The sequence below is a fragment of the Bombyx mori genome, chromosome 5 (assembly GCF_030269925.1).
Source record: "Bombyx mori chromosome 5, ASM3026992v2".
Classification (NCBI taxonomy): domain Eukaryota; kingdom Metazoa; phylum Arthropoda; class Insecta; order Lepidoptera; family Bombycidae; genus Bombyx; species Bombyx mori.
In genome coordinates, this window is record NC_085111.1 from 6,493,611 (window position 1) to 6,519,563 (window position 25,953).

General features: G+C 38.6%; 1 protein-coding gene across 1 annotated transcript; it reads left to right on the forward strand.

The window, feature by feature from the left end:
• The first annotated feature begins 23,051 nt into the window (after window positions 1–23,051).
• Window positions 23,052–25,182, forward strand: fmxg9M19 (odorant binding protein LOC100301497). Its single transcript, NM_001160193.2, is given in 2 exon segments — window positions 23,052–23,169; window positions 24,790–25,182. Coding segments are annotated over 2 exon segments (429 nt in total). The 5' UTR covers window positions 23,052–23,094; the 3' UTR covers window positions 25,144–25,182.
• Window positions 25,183–25,953: the final 771 nt, after the last annotated feature.

The window sequence follows — 25,953 nt, forward strand, 5'->3', positions numbered from 1 at the left end:
AATGTGGAGGTTTAATAGCCTTATATAATGTATTTTACTCATTCAGATCGTGACTTTACGTTTCGTGCTCGGACTTTTATTTTGAATATTTATCACACATAAACTAGTATTTAAGAATATTGAACAGTATATTGATCATGAATACCACTAAAGGTAAAAGTCCGTCACGTTTGTCTATTTGAGTTTCCGCAATTTTTTTTCTTGTACGTACTAATAAAAGTGATATTTCTTCTTAAATATATAACTAGTCAGGTCATAAGTATTGTCACACAGTAAAAACTTTTCTTTTAGAATGCTGGCCACAAAAAAGTTTATTGAATTCGAATTTCGAATTGTTCATGAACATTAAAAATGTATACTTTTAGAATTTTACTCATTTTTAAATATGGAGTGGACGCTTAAAGAAGGCCGTGTTGCAGTTATTGCGTTGCATCGTTGCGGTTACGCGCCAATTCAAATTTTTAACATAATGAAAAATTTGAATATAACCAAAAGATTCATTTATCGTACCATCAAACGATACAATGAAGACTCTAGTGTAGATGACAGGTCAAGAAGTGGTCGCCCTCGGTCTGTTAGGACTCCAGCAGTGATAAAAGCTGTGAAGGCGCGAATTCAAAGAAATCCCAAACGTAAGCAGAAACTGTTGGCCCTTCAGATGGGGTTAAGCAGAACCACGGTGAAAAGGGTGTTAAATGAAGACTTAGGGCTTCGGGCATATCGAAAAAAAACAGGACATCGTTTGAATGCTCGTCTAATGGACCTGAGACTGAAGAGATGCCGCGCTTTGTTGAAGCGGTACGCGGGAAAAAAATATCGGGAAATTCTTTTTTCGGATGAAAAAATTTTTACCGTAGAAGAGAGCTACAACAAACAAAATGATAAGGTGTACTCACACAGTAGTGAAGAAGCGAGCAACCGTATTCCGCGTGTCCAACGAGGTCAATTTCCATCCTCGCTCATGGTATGGTTGGGAGTCTCTTATTGGGGCTTAACAGAGGTACATTTTTGTGAGAAAGGTGTATAAACGAATGCAGTTGTGTATCAAAAAACAGTGCTGACGAACCTTGTGAAACCTGTTTCTCATACCATGTTCAATAACAGGCACTGGGTATTCCAACAGGATTCGGCGCCAGCTCATAGAGCGAAGAGCACACAAGACTGGCTGGCGGCGCGTGAAATCGACTTCATCCGGCACGAAGACTGGCCCTCCTCCAGTCCAGATTTGAATCAGTTAGATTACAAGATAAGGCAACACTTGGAGGAAAAGGCGTGCTCAAAGCCTCATCCCAATTTGGAGTCACTCAAGACATCCTTGATTAAGGCAGCCGCCGATATGACATGGACCTCGTTCGTGCTGCGATAGACGACTGGCCGCGCAGATTGAAGGCCTGTATTCAAAATCACGGAGGTCATTTTGAATAAACTTTAGTGTCATAAGAATCTATGTTTTGTTAAGTTCATTTTGGTATATGAATGGGTACATAATGAATAAGCTTGTTTCAATTATTTTATATTAAACATGTGACAGAATTTATGACCTGACTAGGTATTTTTTGTGTCTAAGGATAAGAAATACATAAAAATGTGCGCTATGACACCGTTCCTTAAAGCTACATCTTTATTCGTATATGTGCAATGCATTTATGATAGACGTATGCACATTAATAAAGGGCTTAGGTCAGCAGAAATTAAATAATGCGTCACGTTACACTAATAGCTTGTATTTATTTCCACTTTCCACTTACAGAGTAATTTACAGTGATCGTGCTTACACTTTCAACTCTCTGTCGAGAATGAATGCATTTTTTTTTTTTTCCTACCTAAGCTGAGAGCCTTGAGAGGCTATTTCAGCGTAACCCGAACGTTTGTAGGTGAGCTCACGGGGCTCAAACCTGAATGAATGCTTTTTTTTTTTTTTTTTTTATGATTGAAAGTTTACTGGTGGCCCGAAGGCCTTTCCAGTTTCACCAGGACAGGTGGGCGAGCAAAGGCTCAGCCAAGAGGGGTGGAATTTGCTAACAACTGCCCGAGCGCCTCCGCAGGAGACCTAACAACTCAAGAGCAATTGTTTCGCGAATGAATCTACTACCGGATCGGAATCGCGACCCGCTGAGAAGATCCGGCGAGAAACTCAGCGGGCTGATGCATGGGTTACGTTGCACGTCGACCTCTTTGTCGAGTTCGACGAGTACGGTTACCGGGGTCCCTAAGCCTGCCCCTAGTATTAGAGCTGAAGGCATCTAACGCAAAGGTTATTGGATCTGATGGATCCGTAAGGACGTGTCTAGGGCGTCGACGGTGACTGGCTCCTGCGTGATCAGGATTCGGGGAGTAGTCAGCGGCGGCAACGATAAGGCGATTATCATGACGCATAGCCTTATCGAAGTATCGTTCCGACGCTGACTTCATGTATTTCCGAATTGATTCGAGGCCCAGGTCGTCGTGTAGGTCAACGTTCCTCACGAACCACGGAGCCCCGACAGCTAACCTGCAAAAGCGGGATTGTAGGGATTGGAGGGTGTCTATGTGTGTGCGGGCCGCGTGAGCGAACACCACACTCGCGTAAGTCATGACGGGTCTTATGCAAGTTTTGTAAAGTGTCACCTTGTTCCGAAGGGACATTTTACTCCGCTTACAGATCATGAGGTAGAGTCTACTGAGAATAAACGCGGCACGGTCACGGACTGATTTTATATGCGGGCGGAATGTCATCGATGCATCCAGGGTAACGCCCAGGTACTTGACCTTCCTGGCCCAGGGTATGGGTTGTCTAAAGAGAGTAATCGGGGGTGTGAGATCCTCCTCCTAATCCGGGAGGAAATCCGTGTGGAGCTTCCCCTCTGAAATAGCACCGCAGTACTTTTCGCTGGGTTGATGTCTATGCGCCATTTTCGGAACCACTGTCCTAGGGCTAGGGCTGCGCTCTGAAGCTTCTTCGCGATTAGGGACTTATTTCTACTAGAATAGAAAACAGTCGTGTCGTTGGCGAATAAAGCTAAATGGGTCGGCGGCGACCGGGGAATATCGTTGACGAATAAGCTAAATAGGAGGGGTGAGAGGACAGAGCCTTGCGGGACTCCAGCTGTGAGAGGTCGTGGGGAGGAGCGGGTTCCCTCGACTCGATATCGAAAAGAGCGGTTCGACAAGAAGTCCCGTATGATGAGCACGAGACTATCCGGCACTCCCATGTTGAATAGTTTGAAAATCAAACCATTGTGCCAGACTTTGTCGAACGCTTTTGCGACGTCGAAGAAGAGAGCTCCCGTGTATAACGGTTTTGTGAATGAATGCTACTTCGGTGTGCTCGAATATATATTGTCTGATCGCCCCACCACAACGGAATGGTGGTGTGATCGACGTCACTAGACGAGTGAAGTCAACCGAGTCATTTGAACAATTATTTAAAATTATTATTAAGTTAAAATAAATTCAGTTAATTATATCTGAGATACTGTTATCTATTGCTGTTATATATTCTATTAATATCCAATATAATACAATTGACAACTTCATCGGATATGCGTAGCAACTAAGTAGCAGACTTTATTATAATTTATGTAATATCCTGGCAACTTGTATTATGTACGTATAAATACCTAACATTAAGCAGGTCCCTCAGTGAGAGAAAGATTGCTTTGTGCAGTGGCGTAGTTGAAGATTCAGCGCTTATAAGCCATGCCACCCGATATAATAGAAAAAAGACTTTAGTTACATTAATATTATATAAAATATGTATAAAGAAATTGTACAGGATTTTATTGTGAGCTAAGAATGATCAAGTATGACCAACCGAGTTTTGTTTATTAGGTAGGTAGATTTTCTTTAACTTGAGGGTCATAAAAGCAAAGCAAAATTGGACATCAGATTGTACGGCTTGCGCCGCCCCTCGCAGCCTGCCTCGGGGCTTAACCCTTTCAGCCCTAGGGTTGATATGTCCATGCCTTTGTGCAAGTTCCGATATTGATACCCTCCAGTTAGAGTTTGTTTATGTCTTAGACTAGGTATAACACTCTCTTATTAACTATCAACCATGTTTTTATCAGGTACATCGTGATAAAGTAACCAACCTAGCATTATTTGAAGAAAAAACCGTTGAGGGATTTGTCAACGTTGAGATTCATTTTCATTTAAATTAAATTAAATTTCGTATTTTTTATCTCTAATGAATCTCTATTAATTAAGTAATAGGTTTAATTATCCAATTAAAATATTATAGAAAAGTTGAGAATTTCGATTAAAATATTCAGTTATTTCCCTAAGGTAGGTACGGAACCTTGCTTCGGGAGGTACCTGTGGAAGGTCTGCAGGAGAGAGCCACATCCGGGTTGTCACCAGTGCGGGCATCCGGACGATGACGCTCAGCACGCACTCGAAGCGTGCCCGCGTTGGGAGCGCTCGCGGCGAGACCTCATCGCGGTGCTGGGGAGAGACCTCTCCTTGCGGGCTGTCATCGCCCGCATGCTAGAGGACCAGAATTCTTGGGAGGCCATGACCAGGTTTTGCGACCTGGTCATGGCGTTCCGTGAGGCTGAGGAGCGCGAAAGGGAGTGGGATCCCTCTTCGGCTTCACAGCGAAGAAGGCGGAGTGGGCGGCACGGGCGCGAAGCTCCCGTTCATCTCCCGTAGGGGCTGTCGGGTGCCGGGTGCGGGGGTGCCCGGTACTCGGCTGTTGGTCCGGTGGTGAGGCGGCTCCTGTGCACGCTCACGGTGTGTCTCCGAGACGACGTCCTGCGGGATTTTCCCGGGGATGGAGTGCCGTCCTATTAACAGGATGGGTACCGGCGACGGCGAGCCTTCGGCGCGCACTGTGCGGTACCGTGGGTTTCGTGGAGTCGGAGTGGTGGGGCTCGATGGGGTTTAGTCGGTAGTCGTTCTGCGGGGCAAGTGCTTCGCGCGCCTTTTTCAAGGCGTAGTCTCCTGTGAGAAATTGGGGGAGGTGAAGGACCTCGGCTCTTCTCTTCTCCCCTTCTTCCTCTCAGGAGGCGCCGGAGTCCGACATAACCCGGTCCGTTACCCCCCTCGACCGGGTATCCGTAAATGGATTCCCCAGCGTTAAAAAAAAAAAAAAAAAAAGGGACGGAACCACGGGTATTTCATTAAACAATTTTTATAAAAATACACGAGCTTCATCGCCCGATCGACAAGGGTAGCCTTCAATAGAATACACGACGTATAGATCGAATCCTTTAAAAAAAAGGCTCCCAAACCAGATTTTTATTTTGTAAGTTATTTTATTGTTTATAGTTAGTTTATTGAGTAAGTTCAATTTGTCTTTTCTTAGACAATTAAACTAGCTTGACTTGTCTTAAAAGAGAAATTCTGAAAAAATTACAATACTTGTACAATTATTAGAATAATTAATATTACTTTTACGGTTCGATAACGCGTTTTTACTGTCGTCATATTATTATAATATTTCCAACGTTCTGAATACTTGACAGCTTTCGTGATCAAGGGTAATCAGTGAAAGCAGCTTAAAAGTCAGGCGCGAAAACCGTAATACCTATTCAAAATGGCTCAGTCCGTAGTTCTAAAACAATACTTTAAAATTTTAAATGAATAAAATGTGATATTTTTATCATTCGGTATTCGAAAATCAAAATGTTTATGTAAATGTTTACAATAATAAAATGCAAATCATAGAAACAAAAAACCAGAAAAAAAAAGAAAAAAAGTCCCCTCCCTATGCATGTTGCAATGGATGCTGGTTTTATATATTAGGTCTCCCGCGTATAATCGGTTGCTAAACTATAATAGATCCGAGTTTTTGACTCTAGTTTATTGTCAAAAAATTGGGCAACGTTTAAATCACAACTTTCTGAACTTTGCTAAAGCATAAAAGGAATTTGAGTAATTATGTACAGGGCAATGTATCGAACACAATATAAATTACTATGTTTTATAATGTCCACAGATCGTGCATCTTACTGAAAGCCAAAGAGAAAAATCACTATTTTCTAATTGAGCTTACTGTCTGTTGGTCCACCGAGCAATTTTACCCACTCGGTGGAAGATCATCCGTTTGTCGATTATTCCTCAATATCCAATGACCATTTCTTTTATTAAATTTTAAAGAAAATCTGCGTATAAGCTTTTCTTTCAAATAGATCGGGTAACCACCAAACGGTCTACTTAGTTTTATGTGGTTACCGGAGTCCATAAACATGACGCAGTGAATGCCGCCACCCATTTCGAGACATAAGGGGGGCGTCTGAATATATAGTCTCTCAGAGTCTCAATAGTATAGTATAGTCACAATACTGGGCAGATTTAATTAGAATTATTATGCTATTGCAAGTCCTTTGTACTGTGTGAACTTATAGATCAATTAATTATAAATTGGCGTATCCTAAATTAATTGAGCTAGAGCGGTGGAAGCGTATGTTTAATTCGGGATGAACCTTAATTTATGCCGCCAGAACGATCAACGAAGGCAGCAGGTAGTTAAACTGAGACCAGTAATTTATTTGCAAAGCTGATTATGTTTGTTTTGGTTTGTAAGCAAAGGGAGTCTATGTGTGTGTGGACCGCGTCACCGAATAACATTCGAATATGTAACTATTTGGTGTAGGCTAGTAGGGTAAGTTATGCCGAGGAAAAGAGCGACGTAGTTTTTTTTTTTTTTATTGCTTAGATGGGTGGAGGAGCTCACAACCCACTTGGTGTTAAGTGGTTACTGGAGCCCATAGACATCTATGATTTAAATGCGTCACTCACCTTGAGATATAAGTTCTAAGGTCTCAAGTATAATTACAACGGCTGCCCCACCCTTCAAACCGAAACGTATTACTGCTTCACGGCAGAAATAGGCAGGGCGGTGGTAGCTACCCGTGCGGACTCACAAGAGGTCATACCACCAGTGTAGTTGCAGAGGATCCTAATGGACACCGTCATATTTGACCTTCCTTGGCCAAGAAAGCTTTGACATGGTCGTATCATATGAATACCTGGGTGTACCGACTTTTGTTGAAAATAGAGAAGGCAGTATCAGATTACTTGGTAGTGACATGGAATCATTAGTACAACTAGAGATTTAACAGCGGTGAAAATACTGATGAACTTAAGAAATTCGAACAGTTTGCTATCTGAGTTGGGTGTTGGGACAGATTTTTATCGTTAATAAATTAAAGTGGTTTCAAGTACTTATTGCATATTGAGTTTGCCACGATCCTATACTAGGTTTAATAGTGAAACAATTGATGATTATCTAATGAAGATGAGCTTCAAATCAAACTAACTGAATTCGGAACACTTGCAGTACAAAAATCGAAAAGTCAATGTAACTTTCAATAAAGTCAACAGTCAATTTAACTTTTGCCCATAAAATGTTACTTAATTATGTTCATTGAACTATAATAGTTGTGTTGTGTTCTGACCGGATTTTGACCCCGGACGGAGATCGGACGTCGGGTGTAAGTGTGCAGGGGAGTCGTTTAGTGGGTGGGCCCTAAAATCCTTGGGCCCGCGGTCTGCTCTCAACACCTGCAGACCGTTAAGTCTCACATACCCCGCGCACCCCTAGGCGCGGGGACCTCGTAGGAGGTTCGGCCCCTGGTCCGAAAAAAAAAAAGAAAAAAAAAAGGATAGTAACATTAGTCTAGCGCATATCATCGATCATTAACCCGTCAACTGCCGTGTAGGTCACCGGTGCCCTACGCGGCGCACTGAAGTAATTATGTCAATTCCTCTCTTCGATCTTTTTACTAAGGCGATGGAATATCAAGTAGACTCTAGGACGACGAACCTGAAGCTACTAAGAATGAAGCTATTTCTAAAAGACTAAAACGTACGTTAAGAAACAAAAGAAGGCAAAGTTAGGCAATCCAGGAGCTTAGAAACAAAAATCGACATGATTACTTCAATGCGCCGGCAGTTAACATGTTAAATAAGTTCAGTGCTTTTGAAACTAGTTAGTTCATTGACTAATTTTTTGTCGGATACCACGTAGGAGGTTCGGCCACCTGTCCGAAAACAAAATATGTTCATTCAGCTGATTCTGTTGTTAGGTTACTAATATTAGTCTCACGAGGTCCCAAAACATGTTCGGAGTTTTTTGACACTAGTTTATTGATAAACTTTATCTCCATTTGAATCTCTTGGTTTATTACTGGTAGTAGTAGTTGTAGTATTAGGTCTCGATTAAGAACTCTCAAGCTTTCTAAAAGTATAAAAGAAAATAGATCATGAACAGTGCAATGTTTCTAACACAATAAAAAATAGTATGTTTTATTATGTCCACAGAATGATCGCCTTACTGAAAGTGAAAGAGAAATATCTAAGCAGTACATCTCTGAAGGTGTTAAAGAAATTGGCGTGAACACCGAAGCACTAGCTGTACTGAAGAATGGAGAGTTGTCCGAGGATGAAAGCTACAAGAAATTCGTACTTTACTTTTTCAACAAATGCGGAATGCAAATTTGACGGATTTATAAAAAAAATTTTAGTATCTCCAAGGCATCTATCAAACATAATTTTTGAAACCTTAAGATGGGAAGAATAATTCTGGGCCTATTTTGGATTAATTGGCTCTGAGAAGTCTAAATAAGATTGTAATAAGGCAATCCTTTTTATCACAGCGACCATATCGTGTATCGGTGTGACCTATCACGAACCAAAAAAAGTGTAGGGGCAATAGGAATTTGGGAAGGTGAAGGTAATAGAGTGACGAGTTAAAGGAAATACAAGTTAGGGGGGTCTGGGGTCGCCTGATACGTTGCTTGAAATACTTATCATTTAGGATTCTATCTCATAATATCTACTGCAAAATAATATTTCAAGTTTAATTGCAAGCGCAAGTAAATTATCATACCATACTTTTCGTGCGGTAACAAGTAAACCAGTATCCAACTAAACTATTATCACTACATAGTATAAAATAAAGTCGCTTTCTCTGTCCCTATATCTGTCCCTATGTATGCTTAAATCTTTAAAACTACGCAACAGATTTTGATGCAGTTTTTTTTAATAGATAGAGTAATTGAAGAGAAAAGTTTATTTGTATAATAACATCCATTAAATAGTGGAGAAATCAATAATAAATTACAGTTTCCGAAGCGAAGCGAAGGCGGGTTGCTAGTAAAAAATAAACGGACTTCGGCTTATATAACTTCAGCGCTTTTGGGTATTGTAAAGAATACCAAATATGTGTTGTTAAACTCACACAGGTCACTTTTTTTTTTATTGCTTAGATGAGTGGACGAGCTCACAGCCCACCTGGTGTTAAGTGGTTACTGGAGCCCATAGACATCTACAACGTAAATGCGCCACCCACCTTGAGATATAAGTTCTAAGGTCTCAATTATAGTTACAACGGCTGCCCCACCCTTCAAACCGAAACGTATCACTGCTTCACGGCAGAAATAGGCAGGGTGGTAGTACCTACCCGTGCGGACTCACAAGAGGTCCCACCACCAGTAAAAATTGGGTAATATTAATCTTAAAACAATTTTCAATCGGTAAATCAATGTTATTTTCACGCAGTGTTACCGAAACGTCACATTACTAATTACTACTTAAACTTATTAAGTTTATGATTATTTATTACTATTATTATTAACTTATTAATTAAGAGGTTCTGTATTTCAAGACCAAAATATATTTTAAAAACAAAAATATGAGTTTATGTAGACGGAACGATTTATGTAAATATTTTTATGTATGAATATGACAGAGAGACTGGGGCCATGTTGTTTTTAAAAATGGTGACGTCAGACACGCTTCGTCACGTCTCGTTACTATTTTTAATTTAACGTTAAAAAACTCGCACTAAGCACACAGAGCGCCCAATCGCCTCGCAACAGAAGTAAGTGGTACATACCGCTCAACCGCTTGACCACTTGTAAGTCGTCATCGTCATTCATGAACAATAAAATTATGTAATAAAGCCGGTGTTTCCCAAAGTGGAATCCACGCCCCACAAGGGGGGCAATTTGATAATTAAGAGAGGAAATCGCACTAAATTAATATAGAAAATTTGTAGAGAAAGAGAGAGAGAACATACTCTATTACACACCAAAACACAATTAACATTACAAAACAATCAACAAGCAGATACATTTGTACAATAGGCGGTCTCATCGGATGGATAAAGCACAAACAATAAACAACACTATAGGTGGATAAATAATGTTCCATCACCATTCTTTTAAAGCAGTTTAAAATTGGAGCACTTCTCACTGCATAGAAAATCTGTATTAAAATGATTTGTATTAAAATTATTTTGAATTTGAATATCTGGTTTTTATTATAATTATGTTTTGAAATATTACTTACAGTGTTTTGACATCAATTTATCATTTATGTTTCTTAAATGAACAAATATATTTTTTAATATTAAAAATCATGTATGTGGGGCATAAAAATTTTAGAAATCTTTCAGTGGGGCATCGCACGAAAAAGGTTAGGCAACACTGAAACAAGAAATAGCAGAATTATAACCAAGAATCTATTTATAAATATTTAATTTGGATTACATGTATCTGTTTGGGTTACATGGCTTTGTTAAAGCATAAACGGTAGTTAAAGGGTTCATTTTTTTCCCCTACCCATTTGCTGGCATCCTAAGGGCCTATTCCAACTACGCGGACGGGTAGGTGAGCTCACGGGATCAAGCTGTGAGAGTTTGGTGATGCTAGCCCTAACAAGAGCAGTGCTTCGCAGAATATACCACCGGATCGGAATCGCGACTTACTGAGAAGATCCGGCGGGAAACTCAGAAGCTTGTGTCTATGGGTTAGAGGGTTCATTAGAGTACGGCCAGCTTTTTTTTTCCTACCTAAGCTGATAGCCTGAGAAGCTATTACAGCGTAGCCTTAACTAGTAAGTGAGCTCACGGGGCTCAAACCTGACGAAGTTGCTAACAAGAGCCGTGCTTCGCAGAATCTACCACCGGATCGGGAACGCGACCCACAGCGAGTAACTCAGTGGGCTGTGTCTCTGGGTTAATTCGCTGACCGGAGGCCAGCAACACCCTTTGACCATTATGTCAGCGAATCTCGAATACCAAGCGGCATTTACTGGTAGTACTGGGCATATTGTAAGCTCGTACGGCTAGATAGCACCACCCTGCCGATTTCTGCTCTTAAGCAGTGATACGCTCCGCTTTGAAGAGTGGTACAGTCGTCATACAATCCAATCGAGACTTCGGTCTTATGTCTCAAGGTGGGTGGCGGCATTCACGTTGTCATGGCTATGAGCTTTGGTAAGCTTTTATCATCACTAAGATCGTGAATTCAATAATCTACATATTATCTACGGAACACAAAAATGAATTCAGTCTTAATGATATGCAAATTGTTCTCATCTTAGATTCAAATTAGGTAGATAGTTACGCGAAAATAATAATTGGCGCGTATAGTTGATACATTTCTTCGAGAAAGAATTCTTAATGGCTTGTATTGTTTCACGAGAAATTATTATAGTAAAAAAAAACTGAACAATAAATGATGATCATGATGAAACTTTGTAGCTGTAATTATAATTGCAAACAATTGCAATTGGTTTCGTGATTCGCACATATTATTTATTGCCGGAAGACCGTTCAAGGCTTTTTCAGAGTGTTTATTAAGAACTCTGACAGCATAATATTGATAACAAAATTTCAAGGTTTCATACAAAAAAATGTTCATTATTAATAGTTAGAGAATTTGATTTGTGCTATTTTAAAAGGTAATGTAAGTAACTTGTAGATTTTTTATAACCTATCGATTCTTTATTATAAACTAGCTGACCCGGCAGACTTCGTAGTGCCTCAATCGATAAATAAAATACCTAAACTTTTGTATAAAATAAACTTAAGACAAACAAAAGGAATCCGTCCGACGTGGGACACATCAAAGGAAAAACAAAATTGTTATTATATTATATTTTTATTTAATTCCTAGCATTTTCATATTTATCTACCTTTTAAACATTCTCTGGACTTCCACAAATCATTCATGACCAAAATTAGTCAAATCGGTCCAGCCGTTCTCGAGTTTTAGCGAGACACGAACAGCAATTCATTTTCATATATATAGATAGTTCATTGTGTAATTAAACATTATTTTTGTTATGTAATTAAAAAACAGGAAAGTAATCTAAAAAAATAAGTTGAAACTTGACCACGCTAGGCTATTTATCTTTCAGCACACACATATTCATTGCCACAACGATCGACCCTGCGCTGCTTCACCCAACTCCCCAAACTACGAGTTCCGCCAACCTTTAATAGGTCGTCAATCCATCTTATGGGAGCCCTACTTACCGTAAATTACGCTAGGCTATGACCAACTTTAATTTATATAATGTATAGGAAAAATACCAGTTTGTTGAAGTTAGTGACGTGTGTCACCAGTCTTAAGGTAATGGTACTTAAACAGAAACCGGCAACGTAAATCCACTTTACAATACACGTATCATGAACAATCAAATGAACGGCTTAGTAACTCACAGGGAATGAACATATAAAAAAATCCTTAAGTATGTCTATTAATATAACATACGTACCTTACACGGATATAACGATTTTTTTACAAGCTGTTTGTTAGCTGTTTCGAACATCACGCAAAAAACTATTGGATCGATGTCTACAAAACCTACGGTAGGTAACAAAATATTATCAGATAAAAAAATCATTAACATTGCAAATAATAACAATGACCAGTTTTTTTATTGCTTTAAGAGCTAATTAACTACACAAAGCATGTAGGTAGGTTCATCAGAACTAATAGATATCACAAAAATATATCCTCGTTCATTTCAGGACATAAGATGAAGAGGTGACGCGAGAAGCGCAATATAGTAGCAGTACGACTAGCCTTTAAATCGCACAGAAATTTAGGAAAGCATCCAGTAAATAGTGGCAATCATATGGGCCACCTTCCCATATGTCTTAAATATGAAATTGAGTGGAAATTAGGAACAAAATTTACTTGCCTATATCCCCCAGTTAATTAGTGAGACATGCCATTATATTAATTGCCAATAGACAATGGCATAATAAAGCCCATTAAGACTGCTTGTGTTTAATACGCTAATTTAAAGTGCTAATTAAAATAAATTTAATATATATAAGGAGGCGTTTCATGCGGTTTCATCATTAGAAATAAATGTTTCATTTTTCAAGAATAATTTTTTGCTCTAAAAGCTACCGTATATAGCAACCATTGTATAGTTTGGTACCCGTATCTATTGTATATCTAATACGTATGCGATGTAGACGAATCTATTCTGGATGAGATTTATGAATTTTTAATTAATAATATGTAGTGTGACCACTGTTTAGAGAAAAATCGGCTACAACCTGTATTCCAGTGGCGGCATTGTCAAGACAATCTCCTCTGAATAATACAATTTCCGAACAACGACATTAGGATCGTTGGTTTATTGTTCTAGTGTAATTCAATGGCTCGTCTAATACAAGTAAGAAATGTAATATAATAAAGCACAGCAACTTTAGTTTTGGTAAGCCAAACTTAGTATCGTTGGAGAATTAAGGAGTGTTGTGTAGCAAGAGTTCCTTCCATTATCCAGTCTGCCAAAGTAAACATGCGATCTTGTTTGGAAAGTGCAAAGTTGAGATTTCAACCTTAATTGTCAAGGTTGATGGTGGTTTTCACGACGTTATTTGTATGGTCTTAAATAACTATATAACACCAGGTAGAGACTTCCTTCGCCTTCTTTCACCGTTTCTTCCGTTCCTCATCACCGTTTTTCTTCACCTTTTTCCAGACCTTCGCCGCATCCATGACATTCCACCCATACATCAATCTGTCCACAACCGCGCCGCTTTTATTCTAGGCAGACTTTATCCCATGTTTTATAAGCGGAGTAAAATGTCCTTTCGAAACACGGTGACATTTTACGAAACTTGCATACGACCCGTTATGACATACGCACGTGTGGTGTTCGTTAAACTCAGCACGAGACGCCTTCAGCTCTTACACTAGGAGCAGGCTTAGAGACTTAGGTAACGGTAGTCGTTGAACTCGACAAAGAGTTCGACGTGCAACTTAACCCATACACCAGCCCGCTGAGTTTCTTGCCGGATCTTCTCAGCGGGTCGTGATTTTGATCCGGTAGTAGATTCATTCGCGAAACAGCTGCCCTTTATCTTTTAGATCTCCTACGGAGGCGCTCGGGTAGCCGTTAGCAAATCCTATCCCTACGTGCTCGCCCACTAGTCTTCCAATATGGGCAAGATTAACCAGAGTTTTAGACATCAATATGAAGGAAACAAAACCATTATTTAAAATACATCCTAGGAACATCAGTGTACAGTACCTATACAGTATACATCAATGTGCTTACTGCGAGTTTTTTTACGTTCTCGATAGCGTAAAAGCTAACTCAAATTTATATGGACAAAAGTCGTCGTGGCCTAAAGGATAAGACGTCCGGTGCATTCGTATCTAGCGATGCACCGGTGTTCGAAACTCGTAGGCGAATACCAATTTTTCTAATGAAATACGTACTTAGCAAATGTTCACGATTGACTTCCACGGTGAAGGAATAACATCGTGTAATAAAAATCAAACCCGCAAAGTTTTAATTTGCGTAATCACTGGTGGTAGGACCTCTTGTGAGTCCGCACGGGTAGGTACCACCGCCTTGCCTATTTCTGCCGTGAAGCAGTAATGCGTTTCGGTTTGAAGGGTGGGGCAGCCGTTGTGACTATACTGAGACCTTAGAATTGATATCTCAAGGTGTGTGACGCATTTACGTTGTAGATGTCTATGGGCTAAGTAACCACTTAACACTACGTGGGCTGTGAGCTCGTCCAAGCTCGTCCAACCATCTAAGCAATAAATAAATAATACTAAAAAATAATTTAATAAGGCGAGTTAGGTTCGGTTCGAAGTTTTATCTCCTTTGCCGTGAATGGATCCTTTTAAAGTATAAAGCTGGTAGCATGCGATCGTCGTGATTATATTTTACAAAATACCCGACTGAAACAAATAATAAATAAATAAATAAATATTTACTAACAATCACGCCACGTTAACTGGTCCCGTGATAAGTTCGTAAAGAACTTGTGTTACAGGCACCAGATAACGGAAATAAATGTAAGATTTTTATTATACACATACATATATTTAATATACATCCATAACCCTGGAAAAGACATTTATATTTATCATACAAATATCTTCCCTTGGCGGGATTCGAACCCGCGACCCACTTGTGTAGTGACCATGTCACTTACCACTACACCCGACGACCGTTAAATAATAAATAAACTTTATCTACTTATTCAAATAGAGATAGCTTGTTTATGGATTTGCCTAAGCTACATAACTTGAAATTATGTTTACAATTCCAAATTTAAACAGTCACATGTTAAAGCACACCGCTAAATAATGCTTTTTTTTTATGATTGTAATATTACTGGTGGCCCGGAGGCCTTTCCAGCTTCACCAGGACAGGTGGAAGAGCAAAGGCTCAGCCAGGAGGGGCGGGATTTGCTAACAACTGCCCGAGCGCCTCCGAAGGAGACCTAACAACTCAAGAGCAATCGCTTCGCTAATGAATCTACTACCGGATCGGAATCGCGACCCACTGAGAAGATCCGGCGAGAAACTCAGCGGGCTGATGCATGGGTTAGGTTGCACGTCGACCTCTTTGTCGAGTTCGACGAGTACGGTTACCGGGGTTCCTGAGCCTGCTCCAAGTGTTAGAGCTGAAGGTATCTAATGCAAGAGTTATTGGATCTGATGAATCCGTAAGGACGTGGCTAAATAATGTCTAAGGACACAAGCGCTTCATGTGAAAACTTCTCTCATACTGGCCGTTTTTATTTAAAAGTCTGACGCATAAAAACTATTTAGATCACACGGATTTCCTCCCGGATTAGGAGGAGGAATCTCACACCCCCGATTACTCTCTTTAGACAACCCATACCCTGGGCCAGGAAGGTCAAGTACCTGGGCGTTACCCTGGATGCATCGATGACATTCCGCCCGCATATAAAATCAGTCCGTGACCGTGCCGCGTTTATTCTCGGTAGACTCTACCCCATGATCTGTAAGCGGAGTAAAATGTCCCTTCGGAACAAGGTGACACTTTACAAAACTTGCATAAGGCCCGTCATGACTTACGCGAGTGTGGTGTTCGCTCACGCGGCCCGCACACACATAGACACCCTCCAATCCCTACAATCCCGCTTTTGCAGGTTAGCTGTCGGGGCTCCGTGGTTCGTGAGGAACGTTGACCTACACGACGACCTGGGCCTCGAATCAATTCGGAAATACATGAAGTCAGCGTCGGAACGATACTTCGATAAGGCTATGCGTCATGATAATCGCCTTATCGTTGCCGCCGCTGACTACTCCCCGAATCCTGATCATGCAGGAGCCAGTCACCGTCGACGCCCTAGACACGTCCTTACGGATCCATCAGATCCAATAACCTTTGCATTAGATGCCTTCAGCTCTAATACTAGGGGCAGGCTTAGGGACCCCGGTAACCGTACTCGTCGAACTCGACAAAGAGGTCGACGTGCAACCTAACCCATGCATCAGCCCGCTGAGTTTCTCGCCGGATCTTCTCAGCGGGTCGCGATTCCGATCCGGTAGTAGATTCATTCGCGAAACAATTGCTCTTGAGTTGTTAGGTCTCCTTCGGAGGCGCTCGGGCAGTTGTTAGCAAATCCCACCCCTCTTGGCTGAGCCTTTGCTCGCCCACCTGTCCTGGTGAAACTGGAAAGGCCTTCGGGCCACCAGTAAACTTTCAATCATAAAAAAAAAAAAAAAAAAAAAAAAAAAAAAAAAAAAAAAAAAAAAATATTTAGATTTTGCGCAAGAAAATGAAGTTTGAAGTGTCTGTTTGAAACGCAGGACTTTTCAAAGGTTCAGTATCTATATAATATATACCTCTAAATATATATCTATATATATATATATATATATTTCTTTTTTGTTGCTTATGTAATAGGTACACAATATTTTTCCAAGTGGAAAGGCAAAGGTGTTTTACCATACAGCCTAATCTTTTATTAATATTTTTTCTTTATATACGAAAAATTATAATATGAAGTAAAATGAAATGAAGTTGGTTAATGTGAAACATGGCATGAAATGAAATGAGATGATATGGGATGAAATATAATCTTAGTAAACTGGTAGTCATTTACTGAGTCTTTTTCGAGGATCCTGAGAAATTATGTCCAGCGGTTTTGTTTGAGTTTGCCTGTACGTTTTTAGGGGTAAGTGGATTACAGATTAACTAGCTAAGTCTGTAAGGTTTCTTTGTAATTTTTAGAGAATACGAAACAGGAAAAACTTTAAAGAAGAAATAAACTTTAAATTCGAACAGTGAAGCCGACATTATCAACTGGTACGACAGCTTTTTTTGAACTGAGGGTCGTGATAGCCCGTGCTATTTTTTGTAATGACGTCATTTTTATTGATTGCTTATTGATTTTATGATTGCTAATGCGAGGATAAATCTGCGGAAATATAGAATGTTCTTTTAAGTTTATTTAAGAATCGGTTTCATTTAAAACCGATATGATAATTTAATCAACAGTACAATCTAGTGTTGACCAAAAGCGTTTTGTTATTCATTCAAATGAAATACATAATATATCTTATGTCCTAGAATTTAAATATCACATTGTATTGCATTAAATTGTAATGTCTCATCTGGCGGTTAGTTTACTAAAATGCTTTGACAAGTAGATTATCTACTTTACTATACATTGAGTTAGGGTAACAAAATAGTGAATAGATTTCAGTGATTTAATAAATTAGCTGAACAATCAGGATAGAAACTCTTTATTTCATTCTCGAAACATCTAGCCGTCCTGGTGTACTGAAATAACCCTTTAGACTTCAAGCGAATAATTAGGGAAAAAATGTAACATCTTGGTAGTTCCACTTATCCCGTGCGCCTTCTAAACGTGAGAATCTAAAACGGATATTCACTCTCCGGTCCAAAAAAAAGATTCGTATATTGAAATTATGTTAATATTTATTTATTTAATACAAGGAGAACCAATAGCCAACTAACATAGTATAATAATATAACAAATAATAGAAACAAAAATTAAACCAATTAAAGGTCCTACCCAATATAAACAAATTAAAAACAATAGAGAAACAAAGAAATTAAAAACAATCAGCAAGCAAGAAACAACATAAGGAAAGGAGGAAAACACCAGACTAATTTAAATGTACACTTATGTATAAAAGTCATGTCGATATTAATGTCAAGTCAAGTCGATATTAAGAACAATCCGAACGAACCTCTTCTGTGTGCATTCAAATAACAGTAGCTGGTATTTGAGAGCTCCGGCCATAGGTGGAAGCAGTACTCTAGGCGATACCGGACATGTGCTTTGTAAAGCAAAAGGTTTAGAGTAATGCTTCGCTCTGTTGAGAGCTCCCAGCATTTTTGACGTCAATTTGGCTTTGCCATCCAAATGACTCCAATACTGGACATTGCTCGAAACTTCGACCCCAAGAATCTCAATGCTTGTGGAAGGTTGCAGGGACATTCCTATACTTGGGTGCCATCACAAACGGGCGTGTTTGAAGTGAAATCGCAGATCTGTCTTCAATAGGTTCAATTGCATGGGAGTTATCCACTGCAAACACAGGATTTGATCATCTTTCCCGTATCATGATCCGAGGGAGAACTCTGATGGTCGATAGCTCGCATCCCCCGCGCTGTCATCCGCATAGCAATGCATTCCCTCCATAGCTTGCATGTCATTTATATATAGAATGAAAAGCGTGTGGAAGAGCACCGAACAATGTGGAACGCAAGGTATCGGAGCAGCAGGCATCTTCGCGTATCCAAAAGCTAGCGACCCATTTTGCAATCCCTCGGGTATTTCGTAAGCTGGTAAACTTCAATAAAAGTGTCCTATACTGGAGCCTGTCGTTGGTCTTCGCAATATCTCTCTCTCGACCAGAGCGAGAGCCTCACCCTTGCTCTTACTTTAGTCTACCTGTGAGTAAGGTATACAAGAAGCTACAAGCTAAGCGACCGTGATCAAAAGCGTACTCTCGATCAGTGATCAGCTGGCGATGATAGTACAGAAAAACATATTAATATGTAGATAACTAGTAGATATGTTTTTTATTGAATCGTATTTATTATAATAAAATTCTATTTAAACCACTATAATTTATTACATAACAGCGAAATGTACGTAAAAACCGTGTTATTTCGCTATCAATGAGCAATTTTTCAGATTTGACGGTAATTTATGCAAATTTGAAATAAGAAAAGCCTCATTGAAAATAAAAATATCATAAAACTGTAGGTAATATATTATTTTAATAGTAGCCGGCATATACACTACTTGATGGTATAAATAAACTCATTTCGAAATTAGATTAAAATGCAGAGAAGTAATTTTTATATAATTTTATGTTTATTGATGATGCTCTCCATGGTTCACACCGATAATAAAGTAAGTACTTAAACAAAATTACTTTTTTGTATTCATAAAAGATCAACCTTTGCTATAAGTTTACATTTTTTTCTATTGTTTTTCTTTTGATTGTGACCTTATGAATATATACTGGTGTGACAAATAAGACAATTTTGTTTATTTTGTACTAGCGACTCGCCCTCGCTTCGCTTCGGAAACATAAAATTTTATTATTGATGGCTGAGTCCCGCGATGTTACCCGCGATTACTGTCGTACCGCAGGTGACGTCGCGGGGCGAAGCTAGTCTAAAAAAAGTAGCCTAAGTTTCTCCTTATATAATCAGCTACCTATCAGTGAAAATCTCGTCAAAATCGGTCCAGCCGTTCCAGAGATTAGCCGGAACAAGCAGACAGACAGACAAAAATTGTAAAAAATGTTATTTTGGTGTATGTATATATATTCATATGCATGTAGTAAAAAGCGGTTAATTCAAAATTTTAAACAGACACTCCAATTTTATTTATATGTATAGATTAGGCGGTTCTTTTAATATTTTTTTATTTCTACAATTTTCGGAAACTCTTTCCACAAATAAAGATTTCGCCTCGAGCAATTTCGTTCCTTGAAACCCCGGGTACAAGTAATTAGTGAGGAGCTCGAAAGAGTGGGTATTCTTTTGAGGTTAAGTATTAAACTTAGTAGTGTTTTTTCAGTAATCGAAATTCAACCATAATCACTGATGTCTCATGACTTACATTCATATTATGTGCAACATTTTTTTTGTGATTTGCATATTCTTATACCTTTATCCGAGCAATTCTTGTATATTAATATATATGTATATAATCTGAATCTCGGAAACGTCTCCAACGATTTTCATAAAATTTAGTATACAGGGGATTCCGGGGGCGATAAATCGATCTAGCTACGATTTATTTTCAGAAAATGTTGTTTTATTCGTGTTTTCAATAATCAACTCTTCCTGACATCTATTGGGGAATAATAATACTATTTTTCTTAATTGAGGGCAATTCTTAATTTTTTTTCATTATAAACCTTAAACTACCTTTAAGGTTTAATCTGCGTGTCTAATAATAATAACTACCTGTAGTTAGCACAATCTTCAAATGTCGACGTATAACAAACATCTAAGTAGTCCGTGAATACGAAAACTGTAAAATTAGTTTTAGTTCTGTCTACGACTAGGGAAATGAATATTTAGTTTTTAATATAAGGTTTTAATTAAATATCATTATGATATTTAATTAAATAACATCTATCATTAACTAACGTATCGGGGTCATGTTGGTGTTTGGACATACCATAGACATTGGAATGTCGTTATTCCAATGTCTATGGTATGTCCAATGTATGTAATGTATGTAATGTATGTAATGTATGTAATGTATGTAATGTATGTAATGTATGTAATGTATGTAATGTATGTAATGTATGTAATGTATGTAATGTATGTATATAGGTACATGACATCTAAGGTAAGTATTTAAATTTTGTGTCAGTGAGGTCATTAACTCCTATATTACATAAAATGCTGTATTGTTATATAATTATTAAGTCATTTGTATAATAAATCCCTAAGTATAAGTTTTATGATAAATCTCTCTAGTCCTGCACGAATAAAATTGAATACGAAAACCAGTATCTTAAGTAGCTCGATTCCTAAAATAATCACGTTTATTGTTTAGTAGCGATGTTGAGTGCTTACAGACGCACGTAAAAAGTATTTTTTCTTTTAAGCGATATAAGGGCTTCTTCACAATGCCGAGATTAAAATAATTATTGGTGGTGGTAGTGGGTCCTACTAGTGGTAGGACCTCTTGTGTGTTTGTACGGGTAGGTACCACCGCCTTGCCTATTTCTGCCGTGAAGCAGTAATTCGTTTCGGTTTGGTGGGTGGGGCAGCCGTTGTAACTATACTGATACCTTAGAACCTATATCTCAAGGTGGGTGGCTCATTTACGGTCCAAGCTAGGACGGTCAGCTGTGTTATGGGTAATAGAAGTCCACATATGTGTATAGCTGAAGAAAAGTTGATACTCTGACCGGGAATCGAATTCCTTGATATAGTAGTCTTTTGATTTATAACTTCATAATTGTCTTCTGATAGTTTTTGTTGGATGTACCTTATGAAAGAACTTAAGAGTCAACATATAAGTTGGTAGTAGAGTTCCAAATGAGTCACCTTTTAAAAGTAACTAAAAGTATTAAGTCATTCCAGTAATTTCCAGAAAAGTTGTCTTTAAGTATTCAAAGAATTGTTCTTTAATGAAATAAAAACAAGACATACATTACAGGTAGATTTAAAAAATATGTTTCTTTTTTTTTTCAGATATATTCTAGATACGCTATGGCTGATGGTGATGCAAATTTTAGAAACATGATGGAGGAGTTGTTTCCTGATTATCCGCAAATCATTACATCACTACTAGATTGCTACAGGGAATCACTGCATTCGGTGGCGACCACAAATACCTTTGCTAAATGCATACAAGAGAAAACTCAAGTTAAGCTTTTGATTCACTGAACTAAATTCTGTAATTCTTGAATAAAATAAATATTAATTCAAAATTCCTTTGTTTCACCAGGTGTTTCACCAAAATTCACCAGGTGAACACGTAAATACCCTGAACAATGTAAATAGATGATTTATCGGTGTCGGCTGAATATCATAGAACAAAAGATATTTGACTGATGCCTGAATCTCGCTGACGACATTTTCAAGATACGCTTACATATTTCTAAATTCCGAACAACATTCGGATTGTCTACCTCGTCCGATTACGCTGGTATAATCCTCTTAGTTTACCAGCTTAGGTGGAAAAAAAGACTGTCTACCGAGCTATTTCACCCACTCAATGGAAGATCTTCCCTTTGTCGCTACTCCCAAATATTCTGTTAGATATTTATTTTCATCTTAGCTAAAATGTTTGTATGTGGATGGACAAAAAGAAAATATGCAAAATTATTTGTTGTTGATAAATGAATAATTCCAAATCTTAAAAATCTTATAATTGATCCAAAAAATTCAGACGATTGGATAGTAATAAATTATTATTTTTCTGTTGAAGGATTCGTAAAGGAATTAATTATCAATTAATTATTTGACATTATTTCTTTTTCGTAAAATTTAGTAGCTTAATGTAAAACTAGACAAACGCGTTAATATTTTGAACAGTAATGTTTTAGTATAAAACATATTGCTCAGTTTTACGAAACGACCTTCATATTTTGCATGTGGTTTTGCATTCGATGAGATAATATAAAGTTCAAAATAATTTAATTCCTTCTATTTTGATTATGTTCTGAACTGCCTAAAAGATTTTTTTGTGGGTCCACCAAATGGTATTTAGTCGTATGGATTCGATAGCTAACTCCAAAGATCATGACAAAGTTAAATTTAGTTTTTGTTCGTGGTTCTGGATCTTAAAAAGTGGTTGTATGAAATATCTCTACGAAATATTATTACCTCTACGAAATAGATATTTTTAAATATAATATAATAATATCATAAGCAGTGTGAACGCATGCGCTTAATACGCTGTATTGTTAAGCTCATCTATTCAAGCTTGTTGAAGTATATGCACACATATCTGTTTTTATGAAGATTTATTTATAAATATAGATGCCGCATTTAGTATAAATTGACTTGCCAATATTATTTTACATTAGTCTGCTATCTGACACGGTAAAGATCCTAACTAAATTCACAATGACGTCCAAAGTATTATTGTCCTGCGTGGTTCTCGCAGTGTTGGCTACTACAGTTTTAGCAGAGGATTCCAGGGTAAGTGTAAATTCATTATGAATTTAATAAAATAAGTCTACGCTATTTTATTACAGTACTTCATTGCATAACAATTCATTGCACTTAAGTACACGAAAATATCGACACGAATTATAAAATAACGACAATTTACAGAAAAATTGAATGAGAAAAATTCAAACTACAAAGGCCTACAGTGGGCGAATTTATTGCTAAAGCGATCTCTTCCAGTCAACCTTTGGATAGAGATGATTTGGAAATTGGATAGGTTGGATTGAGGACATTAACAAGAATACTTGCATAAATACAAAATATATTCGTATTATAAAAAAGGAATATAAATAAATGTTTTTAGAAATTTACCAATATAATACACATATGAAAAAAGAACATAATGTTCACAATATACTTAATGTTTATTAAGATGACCTTGATGTTGCCAATATGTTACCGTTCTATGTCTAAAGCTGTAAATGTGCTAACAAGCTCATAGCTCACACAGTATTATGTTTGATGAAGCTGATAGACACAACTTAAAATGATAATTCACCTTGAGACGTAGGACTCATCCCTCAATTTTACTATTACACGAGCTTTTTCGTCAAACCGAAACGTGTTGAAAGTTTTAAAGTTGAAACGTGTTGGACCATGCTTAAAAAGTCGATCGTCGTTGGTCATCGACTATCGCCTCGACGACCCGTCGGTCGGGCGTCCTCGGGGTGGCGCCGCGTGTCTGGTAATAGTGTTGACCGCGGGAAACCCCTACTCTGACCGGGTTTTGACCTCGGACGGAGATCGGACGTCGGGTGTAAGAGTGCAGGGGAGTCGTTTAGTGGGTGGGCCCTAAAATCCTTGGGCCCGCGGTCTGCTCTCAACACCTGCAGATCGTTGAGTCTCACATACCCCGCGCGCCCCCTAGGCGCGGGAACCTCGTAGGAGGTTCGGCCCCCGGCCCGGAAAAAAAAAGTTTAAAAAGTCGATTAGTTAAGAAAAGTAACAAAGATGGGGTTGACGTTAAAAAAGTATAGTACACACAATATTATAGTACACGTAAGGAGGTCCATATTGTATTTCCGCTACTTCTGATCGATAAGCCTGATAAAAAGCTTGTTTTTATAGCGTAAATTAGTGAACGAGATTACGACCCACCTAGTGTTGAGGGCTATGTAAGCTCATATATGTCACATCGTGAATGCTGTCATCCACCTTGCGACATGAGGTTTAAGTCTCAATTATATAATATAACGGCTCAACTTGACTGCTTTGCCGCAAAAATAACCATAGCGGAGGTAACAACCATGTAGGCCCTACCACAAATAAAAAGCTTACATTAATTATATTTTTTTTATTGCTTAGATGGGTGGATGAGCTCACAGCCCACCTGGTGTTAAATGGTTACTGTAGCCCATAGACATCTACAACGTAAATGCGCCACCCACCTTGAGATATAAGTTCTAAGGTCTCAGTATAGTTACAACGGCTGCCCCACCCTTCAAACCGAAACGCAATTCTGCTTCACGGCAGAAATGGGCAGGGCGGTGGTGCCTACCCGTGCGGACTCATAAGAGGTCCTACCACCAATTACTAATCAATGTATCGGATAAAACATCTAGTCTAAGGTAAACATCGATTTGTTTGCAGAAACTCGTCAGTTTCGCCCCGGAGGTGGCTAAAAAATTGAAAGTCCTGATTCAGGAGTGTTTGAATGAAAACGGCTTGGGTGAAGACGCGATAGAAGTAATACGTGCCGGTGAATATAGAGAGGACGAACCATTCCAGAACTTAGTTTATTGCGCTTATAAAAAATTCGGAGCGCTCGATGAAAATAATCGAATCATCAGTCAAGTTGCAGCTGCGTCTTTCCCGAAAGACATAGACGTGGTCACTGTTATCGAGAGCTGCGGAAAAGAAGATGGAAATACCCCAGTAGAGCAAGTGTTCAAATACTTCAAGTGCTTCCAGAAAAACTCGCCTGTGCGCATGCAACTGTATTAGTAACAAAATAATTCTGCAACATAATAAAATGTTTGACGTAATCGTTTTTTTTTTTCAACTTACTTTTTTATTGTAGTGGATTATTTCTATTAGGTATTACAATCATAAATCAAGATAGACTAAGCACATTACAATAACATTAAATTTTTTATTTCTTGCTTAAATGAGTCGACGAGCTCATAGCCCACCTGGTGTTATATGGTTACTGGAGCTCCTATAGACTTCTACAACGTAAATGCCCCACCCACCTTGAAATATAATTTCTAAGGTCTTGAGCAATGCCAGGATCAGAGCCAAGCCGTTGCCTACCGTTAATTACTCTCCACAAGCCTCATTTGAAGAAGGATGTGTCATAGCGCTCGGGAAACACCGTGGAGGGGAGCTCATTCCAAAGCCGGATGTTACGTGGCAAAAAAGATCTTTGGAAGCGCACTGTAGATGAACGCAGTGGCTTCAGGTAGTATGGATGAACTCTACTCCGGTGCGACGGTAAAAACGAGATGGTGGTATCATCTTAAACAATTATAAAATATAAATATAAATATTTACTAACAATCACGCCACGTTAACTGGTCCCGTGCTAAGTTCGTAAAGAACTTGTGTTACAAGTACCAGATAACGGAAATAAATATAATATTTTTATTATACACATACATATATTTAATATACACCCATAACCCTGGAAAGACATTTATATTTATCATACAAATATCTTCCCTTGTCGGGATTCGAACCCGCGACCCTCTTGTGTAGTGACCATGTCACTTACCACTACACCAGACGGCCGTTTTGTTCCCATGCGGGTAGATA